This window comes from Xenopus tropicalis, chromosome 1 (genome assembly GCF_000004195.4).
Source record: "Xenopus tropicalis strain Nigerian chromosome 1, UCB_Xtro_10.0, whole genome shotgun sequence".
NCBI classification, from domain to species: domain Eukaryota; kingdom Metazoa; phylum Chordata; class Amphibia; order Anura; family Pipidae; genus Xenopus; species Xenopus tropicalis.
This window is the reverse complement of record NC_030677.2, coordinates 9775088-9796960: the sequence shown is the minus strand read 5'-3', so window position 1 is coordinate 9796960 and position 21873 is coordinate 9775088. Positions and strand designations below refer to the sequence as shown.

At 46.9% G+C, this 21873-nt stretch overlaps 1 protein-coding gene across 1 annotated transcript; it reads right to left on the bottom strand.

The window, feature by feature from the left end:
* Positions 1–873: 873 nt before the first annotated feature.
* suclg1 (succinate-CoA ligase, alpha subunit) lies at positions 874–21055 on the bottom strand. Its single transcript, NM_001030418.1, has 9 exons — positions 20955–21055; positions 16145–16248; positions 13870–13986; positions 13460–13672; positions 11360–11417; positions 5100–5183; positions 3565–3716; positions 2371–2559; positions 874–1111 (listed from the first exon to the last, which is right to left on the bottom strand). Exons 1-9 carry the CDS (start codon positions 20986–20988, stop codon positions 1085–1087), a joined length of 978 nt encoding a protein of 325 aa, NP_001025589.1. The 5' UTR covers positions 20989–21055; the 3' UTR covers positions 874–1084.
* Between the last annotated feature and the right edge of the window lie 818 nt (positions 21056–21873).

The following is a 21873-nucleotide window of genomic DNA, read 5'->3' as shown; positions in this document are numbered from 1 at the left end:
TACCACATTAAACATTAATAAGATTAAGCTGCAGACACTAGAAAAAAGCTTCAGGGCATTGGTGCAACGCTGACTTCCAGTCCAGCGCACAGAGGAATCCAAGCTGCCTCACCTTTTTACCTTTCTCCTATGGGGCACTTTGCAAGTCAAATTCAAGTTGGAGATTTAAAAAATATCCAAGAGAAAGTAAGCCTTGCCTATCATTATAGCTGGTTTGGGGGAAATTATTTAAAAAAAAAAATGGAGTTACCGTTTCTTTAAGGTTTACTTATCCTTTAAAAGGTCAAATGAGAGAAACCTTACTATTCTTGGCAATGGAGAACTCCATTTTCACTGTCTTTCCTTTCCGGATGACACCCTTGCCGGCCTGGAATGTGTTTGGGTTTGGGCCGGTGCAACACATGGGGCAATATGAGCCAAGAATGCCCCCAGCACTAGATTCATTCTTTCTATCTCCGGCCGTCTGCCTGCTTTCCTTTCCAAACTCACTGGCGTCTGCTCTGTGCCCTCTGGCGGCGTCAGCAATGGGCGGGCAGGGTTCCCGTATGTGAGGGTGGAATAGCGTAGAAGGTTGGGTATAAACAGGTTAAGGACAGAACCTACCAATCACAAACAGTTCTATTTCCTAACAGGGCTGCATCCGATAGGGGTAATAATTGGCGCCAATGAAGGGAGACAGAGGTGACAATGATCAAATATGGTCACCGTGGAAGAACGACGCAGTATCAGACTCATTGGGTCGTGTTTTGGAGGTGAACGAATATCCCATTTCAAGTGGGGTAATTTTCCCTCTCTTTATTGGGCAGAGAGCGATTCGATTGGCTTTGGGTGTCCCTGTCACTGGCGCAAGAAGGAAAAACAAACAGAACCTCGTTAGGATCCAAAATAAATGGAAGTCTTTATTTGGGAAGGTTGAACAGATCAATCCAAGATGGTGGCGCTAGGAATAAAGACGGTACCGGCCAGGCCTGTATGGGTCTGAGCGACAGACTGAGGGGCGGGGCACGGAAGGTGACGGACGCAATTTAGAGAATACGGATAAGGTGGACGTGCTCTGTGCAAACGGCATCATCTCCTCCCGCGCTTACAGCATCTTTCTCTTCTCAAACTCCTGTAAGAGGGAAATCACAGCAATATTTACTAAAAGACCTCATAGCAACAAAGGGGAGGGGCTTATACACCACACGGGATTGGTACGTTGCTGTAGAGGCGACACACACGCAACCAGTGCACATCACCCCCTGCCTCAATTACTACGGAAGAAATCAAATTCAAACCTTATAAAAAGAATACAAAAAGTCTCTCGATTCCCAGCAATGTTTAATATGGAGGTGCTCTGCTGCCCCCTGGAGCCCGCCGCCGATATTACGCAAACATCTCACGTAGCCTCACAAATCACTCAGCAAAGCATTCGCAGCCGTAAATATGCAGATTTGTCAAGTGCTTTTATCCCGACTTGTACATTTACTGAGCCGAGCGTCTTTAAAAGCAGTTACGTTAAAGAAAACTTTTCACTTCTTGTCATTATTCATTTATAGCTTGTGCCTAAAAGCAGTGACGGGCAGTGTCGGGAATTGGCATCAGTCAGTCTTTGTGGGTTTATAAGGGGAAACCTGTAACAGAATTATTGCATCTCCAGGCTTATTAACTATATAGCACCCATATAATCTGCAGAGGTGCAGCCCAAACCCCAAACCCCCCCTAACTGGCCTTCAGGCTGGGCCCCCTTAGCCCATAACAAGGTTACAGATATATAGAAACATTGGGGTAACAGTCACCCCGCTATAGTTCCAGGGGTACCCAGGGCACAAATAAGCACTCACCCCAAATCCCCCCCTAACTGGCCTTCAGGCTGGGCCCCCTTAGCCCATAACAAGGTTACAGATATATAGAAACATTGGGGTAACAGTCACCCCACTATAGTTCCAGGGGTACCCAGGGCACAAATAAGCACTCACCCCAAATCCCCCCCTAACTGGCCTTCAGGCTGGGCCCCCTTAGCCCATAACAAGGTTACAGATATATAGAAACATTGGGGTAACAGTCACCCCGCTATAGTTCCAGGGGTACCCAGGGCACAAATAAGCACTCACCCCAAATCCCCCCCTAACTGGCCTTCAGGCTGGGTCCCCTTAGCCCATAACAAGGTTACAGATATATAGAAACATTGGGGTAACAGTCACCCCGCTATAGTTCCAGGGGTACCCAGGGCACAAATAAGCACTCACCCCAAATCCCCCCCTAACTGGCCTTCAGGCTGGGCCCCCTTAGCCCATAACAAGGTTACAGATATATAGAAACATTGGGGTACAGGAGAGGAAGGTATAGCGGGGGGGGGGGGGGCAATGTGCCTAGAGGGGGGCTACGTACCTTGTGCATGGTGCTGCCCAGCTGGGCAGGGGACATACTAACAACCACACCAGCTTTCTGCAAAGCTGCAATTTTCTCCTTGGCACCTCCTTTCCCACCGGCAATGATGGCGCCAGCGTGACCCATTCTCCTGCCGGGGGGAGCAGTCAGACCGGCGATAAAGGACACTACAGGTTTGGCATTAGGGCCCTGTCAGGAAGAAGAGGAAAAAATACAATTGTTATCTTTGAAACCTACAAGAAAAAAAAGTTGAACTGATGAAGCTGCTCGGATGAGTAGTGAAACGTCTTCAATGATTACCAAACAAGTCCAGTTGCTTTAGATTTATTTATACTAGATAAAAAAAGGAACATTTCCCACAAGCAGATACAGGACATAAATGCAGCACAGAACCTGTGAGCAGGTCAGCGGTACAGGCGGCAGCAGAACCAGGGGCAGATTTGTGAACGAAAAGCACAATCTGTACAGTGTGTAACCAACTGATTCACTAACCAATCAGATGTTCTGATTTAGGTTTTTTCCCTTTAAAAGTCCAGTTAACAGAATTGTGGCCCTCAGTGACTGCTAATATCCTTATCATTTACAGTAGGGGGTACATTATCCCTTATAATACATGAGTGATACTCAGAGTTCCCTGTATAACTCAGCCTGCAGCCTTGTGCCTTTATATGGGCACAGAACCCCTCAGTGACTGCTAATATCCTTATCATTTACAGTAGGGGGTACATTATCCCTTATAATACATGAGTGATACTCAGAGTTCCCTGTATAACTCAGCCTGCAGCCTTGTGCCTTTATATGGGGGGCACAGAACCCCTCAGTGACTGCTAATATCCTTATCATTTACAGTAGGGGGTACATTATCCCTTATAATACATGAGTGATACTCAGAGTTCCCTGTATAACTCAGCCTGCAGCCTTGTGCCTTTATATGGGGGGCACAGAACCCCTCAGTGACTGCTAATATCCTTATCATTTACAGTAGGGGGTACATTATCCCTTATAATACATGAGTGATACTCAGAGTTCCCTGTATAACTCAGCCTGCAGCCTTGTGCCTTTATATGGGGGGCACAGAACCCCTCAGTGACTGCTAATATCCTTATTATTTACAGTAGGGGGTACATCAGTAAGGAGATGTGGGCAAGAGAACCTTATACCTTAGGATAGGGGGGCGGGTGCATTTATACTCACAGCATTGTTGGTTCTCAGGAATTCAGCGGCATTTTCTTCGGCGCTGCCCCCAATCTCCCCGATCAGAATAATGCCCTCAGTTTTGGGGTCGCTCAAGAAGACATCAAGGCAATCGATGAAATTCGTTCCATTGAAGGGGTCACCGCCGATACCTTCAGGAGAAACAGAGGGGGGGGGGGAGGTTACTGCTATGTCTATTTAACATCATTTACCCCATTCAAGTGGCTGAATGGTATGGCCCATAGGGAGGGGCCCTCACAACTGAGGGCATTTGTCTCAGGCATTTATTTGCCCTTATTGCCAGGAAATGGAGAACGAGGAGCTGCAGGAACAGGAAATGCTCAGTACTAAGTATATTTATTCCCAAACATTGGCCTTTCAGAGAGAAACACATCATTTATTTCATGGATATAAGTTCAGGGAAACACAGGGGGCGTGGCTTATTTTGCACTAACACCGACCAGACTACTGGGCCGGAAAGCTACAGCCCGGGCACTAAGCTCAGACACGGGCCCTGTATGTATGGAGTGCGCTGCAGTCTGTAATGTCAGCTGACGGTGCCACTAAATGTATAGGCCCTGCGGGGGGTGGGGGCGGAGTGAGGGGATCTGAGCCAATAGGCCAGACTGTGCCCAATCAGATTCCCCTTCCTCTACTAATCTGTCCAATTAAACTTTCTCAAGACAAGGAACAGAATGAAAAAGAAAAAACCAGCTGCTTCCATATAAATGGCTAGTCAGGTGACTGTGCGATTTCATTGGCCGAGCCTGATGGGAGTACAAATGGCAGGGATCCCTCGAATCCGTGGGGGGGCCTGTACTTTGCACCCTGAGTGCAACTGTGTTTAACTCATCAGAGCGGACTGGGTTGGGGCGTGCTGGGGCACACCTAGGGTCGGGGGCGCACTGGGGCACACCTAGGGTCGGGGGCGCACTGGGGCACACCTAGGGTCGGGGGCGCACTGGGGCACACCTAGGGTCGGGGGCGCACTGGGGCACACCTGGGGTCGGGGGCGCGCTGGGGCACACCTGGGGTCGGGGGCGCACTGGGGCACACCTGGGGTCGGGGGCGCACTGGGGCACACCTGGGGTCGGGGGCGCACTGGGGCACACCTAGGGTCGGGGGCGCACTGGGGCACACCTAGGGTCGGGGGCGCACTGGGGCACACCTAGGGTCGGGGGCACACTGGGGCACTTGTGCTTAGATAGGAGCCTCACAGTGCAACTAGGGGGATATCCCCTCTAATCAGAGTATCGTTGGTATCCCCCACCCTACACATATATATATATATATATATGAGGGTATAGTTACCCAATCTGTGGCTGCCATCTTAACAATGATCCCCTGCCATTAAACAAGGAATACCCTGTGCCCTATTCCCTTCTGTGCCAGTAAATGTATTGCTGTACTGCGCTCCTACTGTATGGGCCCGACCCATCATGCCCTTATTCCCGCAGCTCATACTAGAACTGTAACTCAGCAATTGCCCCATCTGCCCCCTCCCTGAGCCCCAACAGGAAGCGCGAGGGACCTACCGACGCACAGTGACTGTCCCAATCCAACCTGGGTGGTCTGATGCACGGCTTCATAGGTCAGGGTGCCGGATCTGGACACGATCCCTGCCAGGGAGAGAGAGAGAGAAGAGAAAGTGAATCATGTGATCTGTATGGCACAGCCGCCACTTAAAGGGAAACTATACCCCCAAACAATGCATAAACCAGCTCATATGTAAAACCCTGCTTCATCTAAATAAACCATTTTCATATAAATATACTTGTTTAGCAGTATGTGCCATTGGGTAATCCTAAATAGGAAACTGCCATTTTAGGTACTAAGGGCCGCCCCCTGGGATCATAGGAGTCACAGTGCACACAAACAAGCCAAGGCACACATACATGCTAGGCCCCATCAGCCAATGAATGGGCAGAGTTCTGCCTTTTGCTCCCACACTACTTCCTGTTACAGTTAGAGCTGCATCACTTCCTGTCAGCTGATCTCTGAGGGAGCACACAGCCCATCACTAAATGGCGGCTCAAGGGAAAGGATGTAAAAGGGCAATATTTACTGATATATATATTCCAGTTTGGGGAGATTCTTTAATAGGCCACTTAACATAATATAAACTGTTGGTTACGTATTCATTCTGGGGGTGTAGTTTCCCTTTAATATCCCATACGCCGGTGATAGCAGTGTTTATTAATCATTTATACTCACACTGACATGTATGATTGGCCACAGTGAGTAAATGAGTAGCCGTGGGGTGGGTAGGGCCATGGGAGAGGGTTGTGGGGCCAGAGACACCCACATGAGCCAGACAGGCAGGCAGCACAGCTGTGGGGGGTGTATACGAGCAGCCGTATTATTATTTTGCTGGGGAGATCAATTCAGCGTGTAGTGCATTACAGTTAATTAAGGAACGGAAGGGAAATGGTACAGGCCGGCATAACAGATTAGCCTCACACTCCCAGCACGGAGAGATTCTGCACAGCAACCAGCCGATCCTGCAGTAACGGCGCCCCCTTGTGCTCCTACTGAGCCGCTACACGTGCAAAATAATTCTGTTTCTGTTGACAGCACTTTCCCCCCTCGCACTGCACCAAACACTGAGCAAGGTGACCCCGGGCAGCCGAGACGGGAGGCACAACTTGTATTATATAGTAGTCTTTACTATTCTCATCCAAACTGGCAGGAATGGGATGGCAAGAGGGGATACATTATAATCATGGTACTATGTGGGTCATGAGTCTGATAATGCATATATATATATGTGTGTGTGTATAAATATTATATATGTGTGTGTGTGTGTGTGTGTGTGTGTGTGTATATTATATATACGTGTGCAATAGTGTAACAAACAGGACTGAGAACATAGAGAACTGAGTAGCTCAAGGTGCAGACAGTAAATATACTGGATACTAGCGATACAAAGGCTTGGGGGATCAGCCCACCCCTAACCTGCCCCTTCCAACCAGCACCAAATGTTTGTCAGTATTTTTAAAATATATGCTGACCTGCCCCCAATGGCTGGGGGTAGAGGAGAGAGAGGGCTGGGGGTATAGCAGAGAGAGGGCTGGGGGTATAGCAGAGAGAGGGCTGGGGGTATAGCAGAGGGGGCTGGAGTACAGGAGAGGGGGCTATTATTATACATTATTAAATATATCATTTACAGTAGGGGGTACATTATCCCTTATAATACATGAGTGATACTCAGAGTTCCCTGTATAACTCAGCCTGCAGCCTTGTGCCTTTATATGGGGGGCACAGAACCCCTCAGTGACTGCTAATATCCTTATCATTTACAGTAGGGGGTACATTATCCCTTATAATACATGAGTGATACTCAGAGTTCCCTGTATAACTCAGCCTGCAGCCTTGTGCCTTTATATGGGCACAGAACCCCTCAGTGACTGCTAATATCCTTATCATTTACAGTAGGTGGTACATTATCCCTTATAATACATGAGTGATACTCAGAGTTCCCTGTATAACTCAGCCTGCAGCCTTGTGCCTTTATATGGGCACAGAACCCCTCAGTGACTGCTAATATCCTTATCATTTACAGTAGGGGGTACATTATCCCTTATAATACATGAGTGATACTCAGAGTTCCCTGTATAACGGGATTAGATGCCGTTACATGGAAATGAACCCACTGGACCCTTCTGATACCCTTGTATTGAGAATAGGGGTACAACATAAATAAAAGTAAAGCCTTATTATTCTCTAACCGGAGACAAATACAGTTTATATACAGTTTATACAGACTCTCTATGGGGATATTAAGGCAGTGGGGCAGTTGGCATTTCGAGCAAGAGAAGAAAATGAAAACAGGATTAACTGGGTGCATAGACTGAGCTATTTCCTATTGAATTTGCAACAAAAAGCCAAAATGCTTTATGGCCCCCTCTCCCGCGTTGCTCCCGCGGAACCCCCCGCACACAATGCACTCTCGCACGTTGGAGAGGCTTTTTATTCAGCTCCAAAATGGAAGTGGCGCTAGGACTAAACCATTAAGCTAGCGCTTTATGAGCGCACAAAAAATATTCTCGGCAAAATGTAATTGCATTCCTATTTGATTTTTCAATTTTCAGTTTTATGGGTCCTTTCCCGGGCGAGGAGATGTGCCGAATACTAATCCTCTTGTGGAGCTTTTATTCAAATTCAAGCGCAGGTTTGGGGGGGGGCAATGACAAAGCAACGAGTCTGAAAGCCAATTATCTCCTCGAGGGCCCAGAAGTGGTTTGTTAGGGGCTCTCACCTTGGCATCTATAAGGGGCACCGCCATACTGGCACAATGAAGGGGAATGTATATACAAGTTGCAATTGTCTCTCCCAGTTCCAGGGGCAAAACAGCAACCTCCAAACTCCAGCAAAGCCCCCTCCGTATCTCACATCAGTCGGGGGAAATAATAAAGCACTTGTACCGGCACCCCAGCTGGAATAGAACAGTGAGACTGGGGCAGAAACAGAAACTGGCCAGGCACATATTGCCCCGGGGGGGGGGAACTTTGCTTTAAAAGCTTCATTCTTCCCCTTGTAGCTAAAGATATTGGGCTTTACTGACCTTTAATCCCAATGGCAGGAGGAGTTTGGCCAGTTGGGGTTTGTGTTGGCCAAGTTCTGTTGGGCAGATGGTGGGGCTGCTGTGCGTTGATTGGCCGGCAGTTGATTGTGGTTCTTTCCCTAAAATTTGGACGATCTTTCTGTGCAATAAAAATTTGCCCCCTATCTTTTCATGCCCTTACCAAGGTGCCACGGGCCACAGGGACGCTCAGCAGATGGACTTGTAGCCTTGAGACCGTCTATGCTTTTTCTTTCTGTTCTCCATTTTGAGTGTAGGGGCGCTTCTTGTATGGCACCTAGGGCTCCTCCCAGGGGAGTAGCCTTACACATCAATGGCAGCCACTGGCTTCTCTCTCCTTACATTAGCAATGTGGCACATTTCTCCTCACCCTGTGTCCCTCACCCCGGTACAAGCCCAAATGGGAACTGCTCCCCAGGGCAGCAATCGAGCGAGAAGACTTTGGCCCAGGGAAATAGGGAGAAAGTGCCCAGAACATTCCTTCTCTGTATATTTGTATTTATACATATGGGTAGGGGATGACATAGTGTTTCCCTTAGACAGTACAGTATGGGGGTACAGCTTATTGTGTGCCCAGAACATTCCTTCTCTGTATATTTGTATTTATACATATGGGTAGGGGATGACATAGTGTTTCCCTTAGACAGTACAGTATGGGGGTACAGCTTATTGTGTGCCCAGAAAATTCCTTCTCTGTATATTTGTATTTATACATATGGGTAGGGGGTGCCATAGTGTTTCCCTTAGACAGTACAGTATGGGGGTACAGCTTATTGTGTGCCCAGAACATTCCCTCTCTGTATATGTGTATTTATACATATGGGTAGGGGGTGCCATAGTGTTTCCCTTAGACAGTACAGTATGGGGGTACAGCTTATTGTATGCCCAGAGCATTCCTTCTCTGTATATTTGTATTTATACATATGGGTAGGAGGTGCTATAGTGTTTCCCTTAGACAGTACAGTATGGGGGTACAGCTTATTGTATGCCCAGAGCATTCCTTCTCTGTATATTTGTATTTATACATATGGGTAGGAGGTGCCATAGTGTTTCCCTTAGACAGTACAGTATGGGGGTACAGCTTATTGTGTGCCCAGAACATTCCTTCTCTGTATATTTGTATTTATACATATGGGTAGGGGGTACCATAGTGTTTTCCTTAGACAGTACAGTATGGGGGGTACAGCTTATTGTGTATAGACTACACCAATGTATATCAATGGCCCAAGTGTAATACGATTTATACATATGGGTTGGGGGTGCCATAGTGTTTCCCTTAGAAAGTACAGTATGGGGGTACAGCTTATTGTGTGCCCAGAACATTCCTTCTCTGTATATTTGTATTTATACATATGGGTAGGAGGTGCCATAGTGTTTCCCTTAGACAGTACAGTATGGGGGTACAGCTTATTGTGTGCCCAGAACATTCCTTCTCTGTATATTTGTATTTATACATATGGGTAGGAGGTGCCATAGTGTTTCCCTTAGACAGTACAGTATGGGGGTACAGCTTATTGTGTGCCCAGAACATTCCTTCTCTGTATATTTGTATTTATACATATGGGTAGGAGGTGCCATATAGTGTTTCCCTTAGACAGTACAGTATGGGGGTACAGCTTATTGTGTATAGACTACACCAATGTATATCAATGGCCCAAGTGTAATACATGGTACATTCTTTCTTCTATAGCCCGTGGGGGAAAAAGACATTCCCTTTAGATTGGCGGAACTGCAGACAGAGAGACACGATCGCTCCTGTTTGATCGACTCCCGGGCCTGATGAAGTGCTCACTTTGCAGCAAACTCCGCCGCTTGAATATAAGGGAGAGAATGAGTAATGGGGAGACTAGAGCCGTTCATCTCTAAAGAACCCATAAGAATACATACACGGAGACCCCCGGGGACACAGGCGGCGTCCGGAGAAATAAAATAGCGGCGTCCCAAACCGCTTCTCTCCCGTTAATACTGTTTGGGAAGGGCCATCAATCTGCCCTGCCGGAATTTATCTTTCCCCCCGTCTCCGCTTGCGCTCGTATGGAATAAGCAAATACGCTTGGGCCGTAATGTATGTAGCGAGCGATCGGCAGGGCAAACGGGACAGAGTGTGTAATAAATACCGCGCTCCCTAAATGAAAGCAATCGCTCTTGTTTATCCCCCTTTGTGCCGGAGAAGGGATGATAGTCTCAGCGAGGACACAACATCTTCTCGTAAAAACCTACTCTTTCTGATGGAAACTCTGGGTGCATTAAGGAACGCTCTCAGGGGGCTGTAAATACACGGCGTATTTCATTCCAACGGGAAAGTTAGTTTTCCGCTATGCGGGAAGTAAAATACAGTATGGTGCCCAGCCCTGTAACCGGCCCAACAGCCAGAACTGGCATGGTTCAGCTTTAAAGGGGATGTTCAACTTTAAATTAACTTTTAGTATGATTTAGAGCAGGGATCTTCAAACTACGGCCCGTGAGCCGGATCCAGCCCCCCAGGGTAATTTAACCGCCACCGCTGCGTACTCATCCCTGGCCAGGGAGAGAGGACTCAGAGGGGAGTGGGAGGAGGGAGCTGGGAGGACAACGGAGCTGGCAGAGAGAGGACTCCGCAGGGAGCGGGACAGGGGAGCTGGCAGAGAAAGGACTCCGCGGGGAGAGGGACAGGGGAGCTGGGAGAGGGAGGACAACGGAGCTGGCAGAGAGAGGACTCAGCGAGGAACGGGACAGGGGAGCTGGCAGAGAGAGGACTCAGTGGGCAGCGGGAGGGAGGACTCAGTGGGCAGGAGCTGGGAGAGGGAGGATGGACGGAGCGGGGGGGGGGAGCTGGCAGAGAGAGGACTCAGCTAGTAGCAGGAGGGAGGAGCTGGGAGAGGGAGGACTCAGTGGGCAGCAGCAGGAGCTGGGAGAGGGAGGATGGATGGAGCAGGGGGGGAGCTGGCAGAGAGAGGACTCGCGGAGCAGGAAGAGGGAGGACGGGCGGAGCAGGAAGAGGGAGGACGGGCGGAGCAGAAAGAGGGAGGACGGGGTGGGAGGTTCTGGAAGAGAGTGGACTCAGCGGTGAGCTGGGGGAGGGAGGTAGGACGGACTGAGTGGAGCGGGGGTTGGGGGGGAGCTGGTAGAGGGACGATGGACAATGTGGGGGAAGCAGGAGCAGGGGGTGGGGTGGGTGACTATAGTCTGGCCCCCCAACAGTCTTTTGCATTCAGAAATAATAATATTACTTACCAATCCTCCCTTTTTTGTGAATGTGCCCAGGCATGATCCCAATTTTACATTCACCAGGCTAACAAATAAAGAAAACTCAAATTAAAAAAAACAAAAAAAAGAGGAAAAACAAAATCATAAAACCTCGGTGTATAATGAATGATATCTGAGATTTTATAAAAAGAACAATATTTGCCAATTTGCCGGATTATATTAGCGCAGAATCGCTTAGCAATGTATGTCAGTTGATACTACTCTGGGCTTCATAGAATCCTTTGAAATCAATGGGACCCATAGTAGAGGGGGGGGGAAATGCATTTAAAAAAAAAAAAGCTAATGCTTTTCAGCAGTGCTGTAAATTTTTACTATTATCTAACTTTTTGAAGAATGTTTTTTACTTAAAGGAGAAGGAAAGGGTTAATCATTGGGAGGTGCCAAATGTGCCCCCTCTTGTGATTGTGATCACTTACCGGATACCCCAGGGTCAAAAAACTGCACCGGCCTGGGGCACTCCTCAGTGAGTTATCCTCTTTCTGCTTTCTCTTTCTACGTGTACCCCAGGTCGGTTACAATGACTGGGGGTGCCTAACATTTTTGGGTTCCCTACACAAACACATCCCCACTTTTCTGATATTTATGGGGTACTTTTTATCTCTAAATGACACTTACACAGCAAATAATTCCCTCTGCCATTTAACCTTTTATTCTTGAACCAACAAATGTATTTGTAGCTGTAATATTGGTGTGTAGGCGCCATCTCAGTGCCTTGTGCCTGAGTCTGAGCTTTCAGCCAGCGCTACACATTAGAACTGCTTTCAGCTAACCTATTGTTTCTCCTACTCCCATGTAACTGGAGGAGTCCCAAGCCGGACTTGGATTTCTTACTATTGAGTGCTATTCTGATACCTACTGGGAGCTGCTATCTTGCTCCCTTCCCATTGTTCTGCTGATCGGCTGCTGGGGGTGAGGGGGGGATATCACTCCAACTTGCAGCGCAGCAGTAAAGTGTGCCTGAGTCTGAGCTTTCAGCCAGCGCTACACATTAGAACTGCTTTCAGCTAACCTATTGTTTCTCCTACTCCCATGTAACTGGAGGAGTCCCAAGCCGGACTTGGATTTCTTACTATTGAGTGCTATTCTGATACCTACTGGGAGCTGCTATCTTGTTCCCTTCCCATTGCTCTGCTGATCTGCTGCTGTGGGGGAGGGAGGGGGGGTTTGCTGCGGTAATCTGGCAGTTATGTTTAATTTTCATTTCAATAAAATTTTAAGTTACAAAAAACTGAATTGTATCATATATAATATATAAAAAGAGTTACCAGTGACTAATGCCCTATAGCAGTTTGGTCATTTCTCTATGGGACCAAACTAAATGATTTAACTATAACGGTGGTTAGTGATGTCATTTCGGTCACATGACTCACTGGAACTTGTATATTATAATAAAGTACCCCTTGTTATAAAATACAAGGATATCAGAAGTCAGCCTTCGGCCTTGTACCTTTATATGGTCATGGAACTCCTCGGTGATTTATAATATCCCTTTATGTTACAATAGGGGGTACTTTATTCACTATATATTATAAGGAACTCCTCTGTGACTTATAATATCCCTATATGTTACAATAGGGGGTACTTTATTCACTATATATTATAAGGAACTCCTCGGTGATTTATAATATCCCTTTATGTTACAATAGGGGGTACTTTATTCACTATATATTATAAGGAACTCCTCTGTGACTTATAATATCCCTATATGTTACAATAGGGGGTACTTTATTCACTATATATTATAAGGAACTCCTCGGGGGCTTATAATATCCCTATATGTTACAATAGGGGGCACTTTATTCACTATATATTATAAGGAACTCCTCGGGGGCTTATAATATCCCTATATGTTACAATAGGGGGCACTTTATTCACTATATATTATAAGGAACTCCTCGGGGGCTTATAATATCCCTATATGTTACAATAGGGGGCACTTTATTCACTATATATTATAAGGAACTCCTCTGTGACTTATAATATCCCTATATTTTACAACAGGAGGTAGTTTATTCACTATATAATCACTATATATCAATCCAAGATAGTCCATAACTATAAACTCACATTAATCACTCCGGGACAGTTGGGGCCAATTAACCGCGTTGTAGTCTGGCGAAGCAGCCTGTGTTTGACCCGCACCATGTCCTGCTGGGGGATTCCTTCTGTAATGCACACTACCAGGGATATCTCGGCATCTATAGCTTCGTGGATTGCAGCAGCGGCAAACGGAGGTGGCACGTAAATGACTGAGGCAGTGGCCCCGGTGGCTTCCTTGGCCTGCAGTGAGGGGGATTAGAGTTAAACGGATTGGCACGTACACACACACACACACACACACACACACACACACACACACACAGGGGAAACCCAAGCAATACCGGCACTATGTATATGTCTACACGAGTCCATAACGGATATGTTCTTACTGCCGGTAGTTCTGCAGCCCATATCAGCATGTTGTACAACAGACTAACCTCTGCCACGGAGTTGAAGACCGGCAAGCCAAGATGAGCGCTTCCACCTTTCCCAGGTGAGACTCCCCCAACTAACTTGGTTCCATATTCCAAAGCTTGCTGGCTGTGAAAGGTACCCTGAGAAATAAAAACACATAAATTTAACGTTTATTTTAGCCACGCAGCAAATTTAGCTTTCAGTTTTGGATTTGGCCAAATGCAGGCACTTTTTTTTTGCAGAATTTAGGCAAACTATTAAGGGCCCATTCCAGCTAATGTAAAGGGGCGGGTATCGTTGGGCGCCCCTGGAGCAATGGAACCCCTCGTGGACTGGACACATTGGATTTAGAGAGATTAGCTCTTTAACCCTATCATATCCTAATTCACATATGCACATTAGAATTCGGACGATTCTTTTACAAAGGATTGGGGGGGGGGGGTTCGGACAAATCTGAAAATAGTGGATTCAGTTCTGTAAATTCCTATGGGATTTTTTTAGAAGCTTATTTATCAGTGGGTGAAAGTTATGTCCCCATTTGATAAACACACTAATACAAATCCCATAGGAATGAATACAATGTGGGTGAGTTTTTATGTACTAAGCTCTAAACTCAACATTCTGATAAATCTGCCCCCTAGCCTTAGCCTCACCATCCTAATGCCGCAGTTCTACCAATCACTGAGGGGTCTTTTACTTGCTGGACTCCAAGGCAATAACTAAGAAGCTTGCCATATTGGCATAAAGGGGTCTGGCCAATTGTATTATGTTACATGTATGTATTATGTAACACACAGAGACCCATAGACAACAGCTGAACCCGGGGGAAGGGGACCCCTATGAATTGTTGGATAGTGTGTGTGTTTGGGTTTAATCAGCTTTACAGGCTACATGTATAGTGCATAGTTATGCTGCTTGTATGTGCTATATATAGTAGCAGTGAGTACACTGCCAGCTTTAACCCTTTGCATTCAAGGTGACCCAGGCGACACAGTTGGGCCTATTTGACTGCTTATAGTGTAATGCAAGGCTTGTTGGAATCTATACTGTATCTCTCTGATGGAAGGTAGGACTAAATGTTAGAGCGAATAGAATATGTGAAGCCTAAACATTCTGGGTTAAAGTCACAGGGGTAAAATTCTCTTGGGAATGAAGCCGGTTCCTGAGCAGAGCTAGCCGCACACCCAGGGACATGGGAGGCAATTATTTACTTGTCTGACTCCAGCCTAAAACTATATACATTTGCTTGACTTGTTACCTGATCACAGGCCAAACAGGTGAACAAATGCAATAAAATTCATATAACCAGCTGTTCCTATTTTCATGTATGTAATGGAGAATGCAGGCTTACACAGGCAGAAGTTACGTTGATAAAAAGTTCTATTTTGTTTGAGCACTGCAAAGGTTAAGCTGAGCTCAGGAGAGGAGGTTAGAACAAAAAAAAGACAGCTGAGCAGAATTTCTATGTCTAGTATAGTCTAGTATCTCTTTTAGGTGCAGAAATACAGCAGAGTCCTGGCCTGTAGAGTCCCCCCCCCCCCTCCTATACTGAGGCATTCGCTTGGAGAGCAGTTGCTTTGTCTCCCCAGTGTAAAGGTCTGTGCACTCCTCGCTACACTGGGCTGCGTATACAACATTGCTTTGTTTTTCCTTTGGTGTTGGATCCTTTGGGGGTACAAGTTTTTGTCTCAGTGTGTTGCTGGGTTTGAAAAACACAGGGATGTGGTGTTTGTTGAAAATTCTCCTGAGTTTCTCCGACACTCCTGCTACATATGGGGGTGACTATATTGCGCCTTCTCTCTGTCTCAGGACGGTTATTCCTCTTGGGGTTCAAATGCCCCCAGTTTGTGTTCCAGCAGATGGTGGGAATCGAACAACAGATATTAATCCGTATGAGTGGGTTCCCTGTATACTTCTGTTGTCAAGTTACCCCCCTCTTGGATGGATATCAAACAGTCCAAAAAACAAGTCCAGTTGCTTTAGATTTATTTATACTAGAGATACCATGACCTGGATGAATAGTGAGAATTTCTATGGGAACCCGCAATCTCTTTATTGGCTGCTAGACTGGAGGGCGTGTTTAGTAATCTGAGCTGAGAAGAACTGAGCATGCTCAGAAGCCAACAGAGGAGGGGAAGGAACCAAGTGATTCAGGGGGTGCTGCGGCCTTACTATTAACCTTTAAACAACCAGAGTGGCAGGTTTAAGGATTACAAAGAGGCTGTTCCCTTCATGGGGTTTACATGTCCTTTAATGCATAACAATGCTGTATAACATAATAAAGTAGTATATACATACCTGCTTCCCAGTGAAGCCTTGGCAGATAACCCTCGTGTCCTTATCTATATACAGGTGCTTCCTGGAAGCTGTGTAGGAGCATTGCCGTACTCCATTCTGCTGTACTGAAAGGCAAAAGCACAGATTCCTTCTCAGCCAGGGCACCAATGCAGCACTATCACATCATTCCCCCGTGCTATCTGGTTGCTAGGGTCTTGTTTACCTAAGCAACCAGGCAGTGGTGTGAATGAGAGACCGGAATATGCATAGGAGAGGAACTGAATAGAAAGATAAGGAATACAAAGTAACAATAATAATAAAACAATTTTTTGTAATTATTTCATTTTTTGTTCAGCAGCTCTGCAGTTGGGAGTTTCAGCAGTTATTTGGTTGCTAGGGTCCAAATTACCTTAGCAACCAGGGAGTAATTTGAACGAGAGACTAATATATGAACAGAAGAGGGGCTGAATAGAAAAATAAGGAATAAAAAGTAACAATAATAACACTGTAGCCTCACAAAGCAATAGTTTTTTAGCTGCTGGGGTCAGTGACCCCCATTGGAAAGCTGGAAAGAAAATTCTAAAGAACAAATAATAAAGCATTTCTTTGAGGTGAAAGGGCAAGGAGGGAATGCTTCAGCCAAGGGCACCTTCAGCTAAAAACTGTGCAAAAAAAACAAAATTGTTTTGGCCCTGAGAGGTCACTCACACTCCCCAAGAGGTCACTCACACTCAGCCAAGGTTCACAGTATAATTACACAGGTACGGCCAAACAAGAAATTCAGCTGTAGGCGCTGAGAGGAATGAGAGCAGAGGGCACAGAGTATCCAGTAAACACCGGCTCTGTATAAAGCTACTGGCACAAAGGTCCAACCCGGGGGTTTATACACCCAACTGCCTGACGGAGCAACTTCTACTCGCCACACTGTTGCACTTTGTACGTCACTGGCGTTAGGGAACCGGGAAAGGTAACCATTAACCTCTGTGTCTGCAAAGGGCAAAGGGAAAGTAGCAGCGCAACACTATGCAAACGCCAGCAGCGCAGGGAAAGGCTACTCTACTGAGGCCCCATTGCAACCCTGACAAGTACAGGTATGGGAGCCGTTATCCGGAAACCCCATTATCCAGAAAGTTCCCAATTACAGAAAGGCTATCTCCCACAGACACAATTTTAAACAAATAATTCACATTTTTAAAAAGTATTGCAGGTATGGGAACTATTATCCAGAATGAACAGGACCTGGTGTTTTCCAGATAAGGGATCTTTTGTAATTTAGGTCTCCATAGCCTAAGTCTGCTGAAAATCATTTAAACATGAAATAAACCCAATAGGGCTGTTCTGCCCCCAATAAGGGGTAATTATATCTTAGTTGGGATCAAGTACAGGTACTGTTTTATTATTACAGAGAAAAGGGAATCATTTAACCATTAAATAAACCCAATAGGGCTGTTCTGCCCCCAATAAGGGGTAATTATATCTTAGTTGGGATCAAGTACAGGTACTGTTTTATTATTACAGAGAAAAGGGAATCATTTAACCATTAAATAAACCCAATAGGGCTGTTCTGCCCCCAATAAGGGGTAATTATATCTTAGTTGGGATCAAGTACAGGTACTGTTTTATTATTACAGAGAAAAGGGAATCATTTAACCATGAAATAAACCCAATAGGGCTGTTCTGCCCCAATAAGGGGTAATTATATCTTAGTTGGGATCAAGTACAGGTACTGTTTTATTATTACAGAGAAAAGGGAATCATTTAACCATGAAATAAACCCAATAGGGCTGTTCTGCCCCCAATAAGGGGTAATTATATCTTAGTTGGGATCAAGTACAGGTACTGTTTTATTATTACAGAGAAAAGGGAATCAATCCTTTTGGATTTAATTACTGTTTAAATTATTTTAAAGTAGACTTAAGGTATGGAAATCCAAATTATGGAAAGATCCCTTATCTGGAAAACCCCATGTCTCACGGATTCTGGATAACAGATCCCATACCTGTATATGTACATTACTCTGAGTTTTACATTGGAACAGAAGTAAAAGTTTATTTTTTTGTTTTATAACAAATAAATGAATATAATGGCACAGTGGCAGTATGGGTAGAACACCTTCCCTTAAATGACAAGTCAACCCATATCATTTTTGCCTAATAAAAGAAAACCTAATTCTAAGCAACTTAGCAATATATATTCATTACACATTTGCAATGGGTGTTAAGTTATTTGTATATATAATTGCTATTAGAAGCAGTGTGTCCATTTCTATTCCCTGCCCCTGGGGGCTCTGACTGAAACAATGTAACACAAGGCAGCAGCCTGACAGACCTGACTCGCTGGGGGAGACTGACCCCTGAAACAGTGTAACACAAGGCAGCAGCCTGACAGACCTGACTCGCTGGGGGAGACTGACCCCTGAAACAGTGTAACACAAGGCAGCAGCCTGACAGACCTGACTCGCTGGGGGAGACTGACCCCTGAAACAGTGTAACACAAGGCAGCAGCCTGACAGACCTGACTCGCTGGGGGAGACTGGCCCCTGAAACAGTGTAACACAAGGCAGCAGCCTGACAGACCTGACTCGCTGGGGGAGACTGACCCCTGAAACAATGTAACACAAGGCAGCAGCCTGACAGACCTGACTCGCTGGGGGAGACTGACCCCTGAAACAATGTAACACAGGGCAGCAGCCTGACAGACCTGACTCGCTGGGGGAGACTGGCCCCTGAAACAGTGTAACACAAGGCAGCAGCCTGACAGACCTGACTCGCTGGGGGAGACTGACCCCTGAAACAGTGTAACACAGGGCAGCAGCCTGACAGACCTGACTCACTGGGGGAGACTGGCCCCTGAAACAGTGTAACACAAGGCAGCAACCTGACAGACCTGACTCGCTGGGGGAGACTGACCCCTGAAACAATGTAACACAAGGCAGCAGCCTGACAGACCTGACTCGCTGGGGGAGACTGACCCCTGAAACAGTGTAACACAAGGCAGCAGCCTGACAGAACTGACTCGCTGGGGGAGACTGACCCCTGAAACAGTGTAACACAAGGCAGCAGCCTGACAGACCTGACTCGCTGGGGGAGACTGACCCCTGAAACAGTGTAACACAAGGCAGCAGCCTGACAGAACTGACTCGCTGGGGGAGACTGACCCCTGAAACACTGTAACACAAGGCAGCAGCCTGACAGACCTGACTCGCTGGGGGAGACTGGCCCCTGAAACAGTGTAACACAAGGCAGCAACCTGACAGAACTGACTCGCTGGGGGAGACTGACCCCTGAAACAGTGTAACACAAGGCAGCAACCTGACAGAACTGACTCGCTGGGGGAGACTGGCCCCTGAAACAGTGTAACACAAGGCAGCAGCCTGACAGACCTGACTCGCTGGGGGAGACTGACCCCTGAAACAATGTAAAACAAGGCAGCAGCCTGACAGACCTGACTCGCTGGGGGAGACTGACCCCTGAAACAGTGTAACACAAGGCAGCAGCCTGACAGACCTGACTCGCTGGGGGGCACTGAGCTTTGCAACACTGAGTAATCTCAGCAGCCTGACAGACCTGACTCACTGGGGGAGACTGAGCTTTGCAACACTGAGTAATCTCAGCAGCCTGACAGACCTGACTCACTGGGGGAGACTGAGCTTTGCAACACTGAGTAATCTCAGCAGCCTGACAGACCTGACTCACTGGGGGGCACTGAGCTTTGCAACACTGAGTAATCTCAGCAGCCTGACAGACCTGACTCGCTGGGGGAGACTGAGCTTTGCAACACTGAGTAATCTCAGCAGCCTGACAGACCTGACTCACTGGGGGGCACTGAGCTTTGCAACACTGAGTAATCTCAGCAGCCTGACAGACCTGACTCGCTGGGGGAGACTGAGCTTTGCAACACTGAGTAATCTCAGCAGCCTGCACAGCCAATAGCCATTCCCTTATGGGTCCATTTGGGCTCTTTCCCTCCCACACAAGCCCAATACCCTGTAGCACTGGCCCAGTCCAACCACTTCTCTCCTGGCTGCGGAGACCCACACTGTGCCACTCACTACCCATTCATCCGCCTCCTTATCAAGGTGTTTACATTAACTTTTAGTATGATGTAGAGTGTGCTATTCTGAGGCAATATGCAATTAGTCTTCATTTTTCATTATTTGCGGGTTTTGAATGATTTAGCTTTTTCTTCAGTTTGGCATTTTAAGCAGCTATCTAGTTGCCGGGGTTAAATTTAACCTAGTAACCAGACAGTGGTTTGGAAGAGACACGGGGATATGAATAGACGAGGGCATAAACAGAAAGATAAATAATAAAAAGTAACAATAACAATAAAACTGGAGCCTCACAGAGCAATAGTTTTTGGCTGCCGGGGTCAGTGACCCCCATTTGAAATCTGGAAGGAGGCAAATAACTGAAAAACTATAAAAGATAAATAATGAAGACCAATTGAAAAGTTGCTAACAACAGGGCACTGTATAACTTAGTACAAGTTACCGTGAAGGTGAAGCCCCCAGGTTGGGGCAAGGTTACTGGCAAGCAGGTAGCACAGTTAGTATTAGTGCCCCCCTGTACCCCACTCCTGTACCCCACACAGCCCCACAGGTATAGGGATGTGCCCAGCAGGCTGTAGCTCACTTACAACTCCCAGCATCCCCTGCGACAACCTGTCAGTCACAGCTTGGACTCGCCTGCCTTAGTGCAACTCTGCCCCCCTCTGCCATTATGCCCTCTAACCCACCACCCACCAAGTATCTTTATCAAGCGGATCCCCCTAATGCCCCCGCACAGTACAAGCTATTGCCCCAGCCCCCAGGGCCAGTCTGGCTACGTACGGAGGAAGCGGGCGAACAGCCTTCCCTGCAGCATGGTGCGGGTCCTTCGCCAATGACAGCCCCGGGCCCAGGCTGGAAGGTTGGAGAGGTGGGAGGGTCCTACGAGATTAGGACCGCCAGGGTGCCCTCGTCATTGCCTGACTGAAAAGCATAGAGGTTCAGTCATGAATAGCTGAAACCTAAAAACCGGGATATTCGGTGCGGCTAAAGGACGTAGGGGGCATGGAACACATGGAAATTCCGATGGGCAGCACGAAAGCAATTGACCGGGCATACAACCGGTAGCCACGGAAACGTCACCACAGGTGACTCGCAGTTCATACACTAGGAGGGCGGGGCTGGGAGAGAGAGCGGCGGCGCGGTGCCCCCTGGGAAGTGTAGTTTTTGTTGCTGCTGTTTGAGGGGAATCGTTCTATTGCACCCTAGACAGGGTTGCCAGGTTGGCGGTTTTTCTGCCAAATTAGGCTACTAATTTAAAGCCCAGGCGGGTTTCCAAAGTACTAACCCGCCAAGGGACAGATTTGGGCTATTTTTTTTTAGCCTTGGCAGGTTTGTAGTTTGGAAACTAGCCAAAGTTTTTTCCCCTAGTAAACCTGACGTGCCTGTCCCAGTGCATGCTGGGTAATGTAGTTTGTATCTAACAATTAGCCTACAGCTAGGAATAATATAAAACTACAATACCCAGCATGCAATTAGTATAGACAGAAGCACTGTCTGCTCTGCAACCTGCTCCCTGCTCTATAGGGTATGAGATTGTTGGAATTACCAGCCATCCCACTGAAGAGGGGGCACAGGGCATGGGTAGTGATTATAAAAAGGCAGGTTTCCCATATATACTTTTTTTTTTAGAATTTTTTTCATTGCGCATATTGGGCTATTTTTGGGCTACTTTCGAAGTGGCTTTTGGCTAGTTTGGGGC

Bases quoted from the DNA above. Each gene is read 5' to 3' on its own strand.
- suclg1 (NM_001030418.1), bottom strand. From the start codon at position 20,988: ATGCTGCAGGGAAGGCTGTTCGCCCGCTTCCTCC. The intron at 11,418-13,459 runs GTGAGTTTATAG...TTTATTTGTTAG, and splicing joins ACTGTCCCGGAGTGATTAAT to CCTGGTGAATGTAAAATTGG. The intron at 2,560-3,564 runs GTGAGTATAAAT...TCTTCCTGACAG, and splicing joins TCCTGAGAACCAACAATGCT to GGCCCTAATGCCAAACCTGT.